Consider the following 9,517-nt stretch of genomic DNA (forward strand, 5'->3'; position numbering starts at 1 on the left):
AATTTATGCGAAAAAATAATAAATCATATTATAATAATATTCTTAAATTAAAATTATATACCACTCATATTTTTATTAAAATATATTTATATTTTGTATCTTGTCTTTGTTTCTATCTCCCAATATCTGTCGGTCTAATGATATATAAGTTTCTACAATTCTAGTGAGGTGAAGTTTTTTGTTTAGTTTGCCAATTTTGGCGGGAAGATACATAAACCCTTGATTTCTAAATTTTATTTAATGCTATTGAAATTTGAAATTGACACAGAAAAATTCGATAGTTTTGTTGTTTTTTGGCCAGAGAGGAAAAGAAAATGGAGAACCCTAGCAACATGAGCAGTGGAAGATTGAACAGAGTCGGTGGGGGAGGGATAGGAATGGAAGATAGCATGTTGGCCATGCTTGATGCCTCCGAAGCTCACGATGCCTTCGATGATCGTAAGATTCGTAACCATCACAGTCAAACTTTCTTTTTTCCCGAATAATTTTTCTGTTTGATTCTTCTTTCCATGTTCACTTGATCCTTCATTGAGTTCGCGCTCACTTAGAAAATCCATGTGTTTAAACTGGGTTTCGGTCATAGAAAAGTTTCTGTGTCTGTTCATTCTTAGGGTTCATAATACATGCAGGGATTGCTTTTCTGGATGCCGTGCGTGCTTCTTCAATTATTCAAAAACACCGAAAGCTTCCCACTGGGTAAGTTGGTTGAAAGTGTAAGGTGTATTTTGTTGTAGTGTGTCTACTTGTGTGTTGAGTTTTATATTTTGTTTTTTTGTTTTGTTTTGTGAAGAAAAATCTTTAGGGCAATCTTCCGTATGCTGAGGACTGGGAAGTCTTTAGAGGTGATAATGGCGAGTTATAAGCTGCTGCTTGATTTAGAAAAGGTATTTGACTGTCACATGATATTCCTGCTTTATATTTGTAGTCCCCAATATAACTGATACTTTCAATTTTGTAAATTCTTTGTGGGTTTAGCACTTCCCTCGTGTGTATTCAACCGGCAATGATAATTCGAAATCATCTGCTAATTCTCCATCAAAATTGGTTGTTGCTGAAGAGGTACAAATGGCTATGAGTCATCTCATCTATTGTTTTCTTTCATTCTAGGTAAATTTAATTCCAAATATAGGATGCTAATTGAACTTACAAATGCAAAATACTTCTTGGTAGGCATGGTCTCCCCTTCTTGTGTTCCAGGATAATGCCAATTCTGTTGGTGAAGAAAGTAAAAAACAGCCTGATCAACCTCTTGAACCCTCTGTGAGTTGGTTTCTTTTTCACTAGTTGTTGTTTTCACTACGTGTAACAGTTTTAACTGTGTTGATGTATTTTATTTTTATCCTAACCTTTCCATGAAAAAAATTATCAACATATTTTCCCGTAACTTCTTTTGAGATGTTTGTATTGCCTACCTGATTCTTTTTATCCAAATTTATGAGAAGCTACTTTTGGATATGCATGTACGAAATTGCAGATGATGAAATAACCAGTGATACATTTTATTGCATAAGTCCGTTGACGTGTTTCATAGAAATGCATGCTAGCTATCTCATTCTGCTCCTTTAATGTGAATAAGTCATATTAATCTGTTGTGTTGCACAATATTTCGTAGCAGGCAGAGATAATTTTGTTGTAGATATAAAATCATTGCAACTAAACGAACTTATTTCTGTTTGTTTTCAACTTAGATTTTTAAAATTTCAGCTTCTCTGAGTTTTCCATGGTGTCTTTCCACTAAATTGCAATTTGATATCGAATTCTTGAGCTCATTTCGCTCTTCATTTTTCTTTACCAACCTTAGAGCTTTCATCATCTGATTGAAGAGCTTGCCGAACTTTCATCTGAGACTGAATTTCAAGCATCAAACATGAAGGTTAGTTCACCAACATTGTATGTTCTGTTCTAGAATATGTGAATACTTGTTTAACGTTGGGTATGTGATAAAATTCCAGCTGGTGCTATTCCATGTAGTCAACTTTTTAGCTATATTTTCCATTTACACAACTCTTCCCTACTGTTTGTGTATATATTTTAAGCTTTAATTCATAATGTTACAAATTAAGTATAATTTTTCATAAAGATAAACGATATTTGCGTTCTATATGTTAAGCTTTTAATTCATAATGTTACAAACTAAGTGCAATTTTTCAACAGGAAATAAAAGTTACTAGTGTTATTTCTCGGTGTAATCACCTTGCAGGCATTGCAGAACATGTTACTCTTTCAATATCTTGTCGTTGTTCTTGAAGGCGATTTTCTACCACGTAACGGTGTGTATGAAGTTGCACTCATCTTTGTTGCAGCCGTACTTTAGCCTACTTTTTATATTCTATGTAATGTTTTCTTGCAGCAACCATGAACTGGAACATGCAGAGGGAGTCTATGCTCAATATTTTACTGGTATTTGTTTATTATTACACCAAAAGCACTGGAGGACTTTATCTACTAAACAATAAAAAATAACCATATTGATCAACATGCTAAGTAAATGAATACCAGTAGTCTTCATTCCATATGTCCTGTTGTTGAGATCTTATTTTCTCTTGATCCATTTCCTTTAGAGATTTGTTTCTTGATCATAGTTGCTTTTGCAGGGATCTAGGAAAATAAACTACAAAAGCATGATGCAGGACTGCTTAATAGTTTTTTGTCAACTATCTCAACTTCAAAATGAACTCAGTAACCATCTAGAGATTCAAAAGAGTACTGAATCTCAGTTATCCAAACACTTTCATACTGCATTATCTTTTGCTTTACATGAAGTAGTGAAGAACACCTGTGTCTCTATGGATAAGTTTTTTGTTATGGTAAGTTTCTGAAAAGATTATGTATTTTGAAGTTCAAACAGCTTATTTTTTTTATTAATATTCTGGATTATTTTAGATTATGGACCTTGATATATCAAGGAAGAAAGCAGATCTTGAAGGCCACACAACAAGAGCAGATGGTCTGAGGTAGTTGTTTCAACTAATTATGTTTCTCTAGGTTCCTTTCAATTGATTTTTCATTTTTACTCAGTGCTCCTGGCTAAAATATGTCTGACATCCTATTTTGGTGCAGAAAACCTTTGATGGACATACTTTTAGATCAACTAGCTTACAGCATAGATACCGTCCCCGTATTTCTTAAGGTTGAGCGTGAATATTGTCTCTCTGCTCCTCTCACCCTTTTTGCAAATAACTGTCTGTACAGGATTGTCCCTTTCCTTTTGAAACATTTTCTTCTAGTTATACTAATCAAGAAGCAAAATAAATCTCACTATATAATATTCACATAGTATTGATGACATGACAGTTATGTTATGGCTAATAGTTCTGTTTTTACTGAGCGTGATTGCAGACCTTCAGTGAACCAAAATGGAAACTGGAAATAGTTGTGCAGTACCTGTGGAAATACATGACTAAGGTAATCAGCAGCTAGATTGTTTGAAAATGTACTTGCTTAACATTATGTATTGTTACTTTTGAAATGGAGCCTCAACGGATAGTAAGCTACAGGTTTCATAATCTCTATTTAATTTTGTTTGTTTTATGCATAATTGCAGCCTTCTGCTCGCACTCGAAAGTCAAATGGCTCTTCTGAGGATGCCACATTTGAAGTGGCTTTGAAATGCTTCTCAAATAAAACTGGCACTAAAAGCATTACTAAAAAAATTGGTCCAGATGTAATGCAGTTCCTTTTGGCTTTTGGTTTTCAGGTACCGGTCTTTATTCAATGAGTCGAAGCACCATATATATTTTTTTGAATGACAAAACTTTTAATAAATCTTTTGAGATAAAAGTACAAAGCTTTAGGAGTTAAACCCTCCTAAAGGTGAACTGAAGAGAAAGAACACAACAATGAAAGGCAAACCAACCTGTTCTGCATATACATAACTTCTTAATCATGGGTGTTGGATGATGACTAATTTGGTATCTTTAAACCTCATGGGACTAAGGACTAGCTAGCGATTTTATCCATTTTTCTAATATGAAGCATTGTCTTTTATGCCCTCTGGAAGTAGAAGTATGTTCTCAACTATCCCAAATAACTGTATGAGGAGCTTCTAAATTAGTTCTTTCTTTTTTTCAATAAAAAAGGGTTTTATTTGCTTTCAGGCGCAATTATCAATACTGTCAGAAGGAAATGCAGAAGGAGGAGTCAGTGCTCTTGCAGACTTGTGTCAGATGTTTATCTCTGCTTTTGAAAGTTTGAGAAGTACAAATGAGTAAGGGCACAATTTCTCAGGACTTTAATCTTACACTATTCTTGCTTGCTTATAGTTGCATTATCTGGGAGATGACTACGTAACAAAACTCTTATTTATTTAGGGTTTAGCTAACATTTGCCAAGGGAACATGTTAAGTTTACAACTTAAGAAAGTTTTTTATTGAAAATATAAAAAATTTAAGTTTCCAATGCATTTGTTTTGCATTCATTAAATGAAAACATTTAAAATTTTCCACCAATGGTAAGCTTATCATGTGCCCTTGGGGCACAAGTTAGCTAAACCCATTTATTTAATGTATAAAAAATGATTGCGAGTGCTAATGGTATGTGAAACCATGTCAATTTGAGTATCCTTCCATGTTGAAGTATTGATATATTTCAAAATTTGATTAAATATCCTATAAAAATCCATTATTTATTTAGTAACCCAAGATCCATAATTTTAGTATCTTGACAATTTTCTGATTTTATCTATCATGGTTTAGATCTATGGAGATTTTCTCGATTGGGAAAGAAGCACTATTTACTGCGGCAACTATTATCTCCATGAAATCATAGGATGGAAATAACTGTCGACTTTATCAAATATTCTGTCCTACAATGTAAGATCAACTCCTTTTGTTACCTTACAGTAATTGCAGGTTTCCTTTTATTTAATTTTTCTTTTGTCTTTACTTTAATCTGATTGGAATTAATCAATTCTCCAAAGTAATTAAGTTGAATCCACCAAGACACGAAGTTACAAATAATAATGTCATCCCAACTATTGCATACATAACTGCACACAAACAATGAATTACTTAAACATGAACTTAATAAAAGATACATTGAAGTCACTTGTCCAGTTATGAATGCAAGAATTGTGTCAGTCCCATCTCCCAATCTTCATGCATGCATGCTGCAGTCTCTTCTCTTCTCTCCATGCTTTTTCCCTCTCTTCACTCCCACCAAACTCAGTCTATCCATGGCAGCTGCAAAAGCTTGAAAAAACTTGTTCTTATCATTTGCAAACTCCTGAACCAAAGGCTTGGTTCTTGGGTCCAAAACCAAAGCCTGGTCGGAAGCTAACAACCCCATCTTCTTCTGCAAGTTACCATAATATGCTTGGTCAAATACAAATGGTGTAGTTGCATCAAATGGGGCAACAATGTCCAAGTTTCCACCATAGTTAGGGCAATACATTCTCAGTGCATTGAGGAGTTTGGGGTCAACGTTTGGGTCTGGTTGACCGTTGCCCTTGTAATTGTATAGCCTTTTCACAAAGTGCTTGCAGTGTGCAAAACCTATTGAGTGGGCACCAGAGAGAGCAACCATGTCTTGTATGGTTAAGCCTTTTGAGTTGAAGAGCTTGATGAGCTGATCAACGGTGTAGTTTGCATGAGGGATGTTGGGTTCCACCCTTGATGCCATTGATATCCTCCCATCCCATCTTCCCTTCTTCACTTGGTAGTATGGTCCCCCTGCCTGTGCCACCAGTTACACAATAAATAGTCATTAATTGTGATGGAAAAATATTATATGCATTATTTTTGTATACACTTCATGTGTATACTTTTTACTTTTTGTATTAAAAGTGAAAAAAGATAAAAAAAAAAAAATTGTTTTTTGTACCATAGAACGAAGGGGTACATATAGTGTATCAAAAAGTGGTACAAATATGATTTCTGAGACCAAGATGTATTATCTGTATTGATTCTTTTCATAGATTTTTCTATTATTAGATATAGTGTATCACTATTTGGAGTCTCATAGTCATAGATGTGTGTTGAGTTCGTGTTAAAGGAAAAGTATATAACATTTTTCATTGTAATTTTTGCGATTCATACCTTTCGATGATAGTGCATTATTGAATATTACCAGTTGGCTTTCTTAAACTCAAGCTGTTACAGTAGTTGTAATTTTTATTAAGACTAATATGTACGTTTAGTTGATTTAGAAAAGGAATTATTTTGTATTCTTAACTAGAAAGGCTGAGCTTTATTCCATTGAAATGGATAGGCTACCATATCGTTTCATTAAATCTAATTAGAAATTTGATTGAACTGACTAGTTGGTTTAGTGATTAGTTCATTAGTTTACGAGTATCAGAGGTTCGAATTTTGTTTTATGCATGTAGTAACTCATTGGTCAAACGATAAATCTTTAAATAGAGTTTAGATTTGTGATGAATTAATCTTTGACTAAACATAAATTGAAATTAAATTATTCAGTACTTTTAAGCACAAGGCTCCAACGTGTATAAATCTGACATCTCATAGACAAGGACAATAGTAAGTTATAATAATTTAGACTCAAGGTTTAAGAAGCTTTGCTTAGTGTGTGTATATATAAAATTTGACTGGAATTCGGGAAGTACAAAATTTATGGATATCATAAAAACAATAATGTTATGTTTATAAAAAAATATTGGTTATTTGTATAAAATATAAATATATAATAATCAATTTAGTAGTTAATTTTTTAACTACACTTTAACATTTTTATGAAACAAACTTAAAGTTGACTCATGCTGCTAAATCTTTGTATATGAAAGTGGTCACCCTGCTCATGTCACTATAAAACTACAGTTAACAATATCGAAAAAAGACATTAGATTCTTATGTATTAACCGTTACCGTTTGTTTATTATTAAGATCAATTTGTCTGTTTCCTAGATATAAATACTAAGAGTGCCTTTAATTTGTATTTTCATTTTCAGAGATTTTTATTTTTCTATTTTCATTTTTTATTTTATTATTTTCCTTATAAAACCTTAAAAATTGAAAACATTTAAAAACAAAAATACAAACCAAACTCATTCTAAGTTACTTTGAATATCCCAAATCTAGGCCAGTCAGTACCAAAATACCTAACCCATTTTGTGTCTTTTCCAGCGGATAAATTAGCTAATCGAAAGAGAATTTTATTCAACATAACTGCTACATTTTTTGTCTTTATTTAGGAAGGAAAAAATGGGCTTTTTCTTTTAGTTTGTCTGGTAAAATAAAATAAAAAGCTGTTCCAAAGCAATGCAACTTTTTCAAATATACATCTATTGTCATAAAAAATGGCAAACACAAAAGCTGCAATATATTCTAGGACTCCTTTTTGTTTTTGTTTACTAAGTTCTGTAAGACCACAATGCTTAAAATTTTAGGTCTATAATTTAATTTTTAACCCTTTTCATTATTAGTATTTCCCAAATTTTCTGTTATTCAATTAGGGGGAACAAGAAGTTTTTCTTTAAAACACTTTTCTTCATAAACGGTTTGGATGTAAATCTACTATGAAAGAAACTAAGAAGCACTTAGAGAAAAGAGAAGAAAATTTCATCATCCATTATATAACCACTATATTGATTTCTCTAATATCAAATAAGCCTATTCTTCATGCCATTTCTATGCAAAATTTTCTTGACCTTATGAAAGAGAATAGTTTGCAAGGTGGCCACACTTGAAGAAAAACAAAGGAAGATTATAGAAGAAGAAAAAAGAATGTAGTAATCAAGTATTTTTATTAACTGAAACTCAGAAATGATTACTTACCAAGTGCACATAATCTCTTGCAGCAATTGCAAGAATGTCTGCACATGAAACTACACCAGGACATTTTCTCTCCACTGCTTCCTTAGCCTTCATCACGGTCTCAAAACCTTCCACTCTCAATTCTCTATTAACCTCTGCATCTTTCTCTGCCAATTCTTTGCTTCCTTGCTTTGATGCTATTAGAATAGATCCATCACACCCCTGCATTCACGGGTTTAAGTCATTTCAATAAAGCATGCAATTATTACATGCATGCAAGCAAGCAAAGCTAAAGCATTTACTTCTACAAAACAATCATGGAAGAAGAGGTTAATGGTGGCAGGTCCAGAAACAGGTGATTCTTTGAATTGTTGGTTGGTGACTGACCCTACAAGCTGTTCTACATTGGGACAAGTTCTTGCATAGTAATCAACTGAGACCTGACGATGGCGGCGGGTGGTGTTGTTGGTAATAATTTTGGCTAAGCATGGTGTAGTAGTTCCAGCTACAATGATGAAGAAAACAAACAAACAAGTGAATTGAGATGAGAAGAAGGAACAAGCAGTAGAATATTTAGGGACAGGCATGACTTTGTTGGAATAATGAAGCAGTTTAGGACAAAGGAAAATAAAAGGGTGTTATTGTGGTTGGAATAATGATAATGATGTTGAAATGTTTTGTTTGTATGGTACAGATTTAAGGGGTTTTAAGGGAATCAAGTCTCGTGAATCTGAGAGAGAAGGGAAACAAGAAGCTGAGTTAGTAGTTGGTGGTTACAAATTTGCCACCTGATAACAGCTTTTCTGACGTTTCTTCTATTTTGTTTATAATCCATAATGGATTTATCATTTATATGTTTGGTCAAATGGAAATTATTTATATAATGTAGGGTCTACATTTCATGGCATCTTGATAGGTGTCTCTGTTTTTTTTCTTTCTTAAATGGTATTTTGATTTAATTTGGATTCCCTAGAATATATAATCTCAGTGACAGTTGATACAATGGAGACAAAAAATCTAGTTTATCAAGGAAAAGTCTAGGGGGCCACAACTTTTGTATTTTCTGGCCAGCACTTAACCATCAAAACAAAAGTGAGTGATTTCCCACCATTAGATGTAATCTCACACTATTAAAAACACTATTGATGGTCAATTGATAGTTACAAAACATCAAAATTGCTGGTCCCCTAGCATTCTTGGTTTATCAATTATCAATGATTATTTGAAAACAGTAAAGTTGAACTATCATTATTAAAATATATGTGGCTTCAAATTTTGATAAAATGTTAAGGAAGAAACTCGTGATGGTGATGAAGAGATTCATTCACGTGTATGAATATATGGAATTGCAGCAGCTCTAGATCGTTAAAAATGTTGGCTATAGATTAAATGGGACTGGCCAATGAATAGATATGAGACATATATTAAGAATAGTTTGGAGTAAACTACAATTTTTTATTTATAAATAAACAAAATTAGTTTTGTATTCACGAAATATGAGTAATTATTATTTTTATTTATAAAAGTTTAGAGTGATAATAAATCTATTTATGAATGAAATTAACATATTTAAATATTTTTATGCATGTAGATTATTTTTTTTAATACAAAGCAAATTTTATTTATTTTCGAATAGATTTGTTAATATTTAAAACTTTTATGGATAAAACTTACTCAATAGTTTAAGTATTATAGTTGAGAGTCACCAAAAAGTGAGAGTAGCAAAATAAAATATTAATATGAAATAGAATGATTAGTGTTCAAAAAACTCTTTTATTGAAGTGTAAAACATTAAGCAAAAAGTC

General features: G+C 32.5%; 2 protein-coding genes across 4 annotated transcripts; one reads left to right on the top strand and one right to left on the bottom strand.

Annotated features, from left to right (window-relative positions):
* Positions 145 to 8,500, top strand: LOC107631179 (negative regulator of systemic acquired resistance SNI1). 3 transcript variants are annotated; one of them, XM_021119512.1, is made up of 16 exons: positions 145 to 438; positions 630 to 696; positions 791 to 884; positions 976 to 1,059; positions 1,171 to 1,260; positions 1,802 to 1,873; positions 2,201 to 2,270; positions 2,351 to 2,400; positions 2,595 to 2,807; positions 2,884 to 2,954; positions 3,061 to 3,130; positions 3,340 to 3,405; positions 3,545 to 3,697; positions 4,098 to 4,207; positions 4,695 to 4,811; positions 8,407 to 8,500. In XM_021119512.1, exons 1-15 carry the CDS (start codon positions 315 to 317, stop codon positions 4,765 to 4,767), a joined length of 1,407 nt encoding a protein of 468 aa, XP_020975171.1. In that variant the 5' UTR covers positions 145 to 314; the 3' UTR covers positions 4,768 to 4,811; positions 8,407 to 8,500. The 3 variants fall into 3 exon arrangements, with proteins under 3 accessions (XP_020975171.1, XP_020975170.1, XP_016190021.1); XM_021119511.1 differs by lacking the exon at positions 8,407 to 8,500 and adding an exon at positions 7,757 to 7,871; XM_016334535.2 differs by lacking the exon at positions 8,407 to 8,500 and having other exon boundaries at positions 4,695 to 4,866.
* Positions 4,909 to 8,486, bottom strand: LOC107631180 (peroxidase 19). Its single transcript, XM_016334536.2, has 3 exons — positions 8,015 to 8,486; positions 7,734 to 7,934; positions 4,909 to 5,673 (listed from the first exon to the last, which is right to left on the bottom strand). Exons 1-3 carry the CDS (start codon positions 8,297 to 8,299, stop codon positions 5,095 to 5,097), a joined length of 1,065 nt encoding a protein of 354 aa, XP_016190022.1. The 5' UTR covers positions 8,300 to 8,486; the 3' UTR covers positions 4,909 to 5,094.

This window comes from Arachis ipaensis, chromosome B03 (assembly GCF_000816755.2).
Source record: "Arachis ipaensis cultivar K30076 chromosome B03, Araip1.1, whole genome shotgun sequence".
NCBI classification, from domain to species: Eukaryota; Viridiplantae; Streptophyta; class Magnoliopsida; order Fabales; family Fabaceae; genus Arachis; species Arachis ipaensis.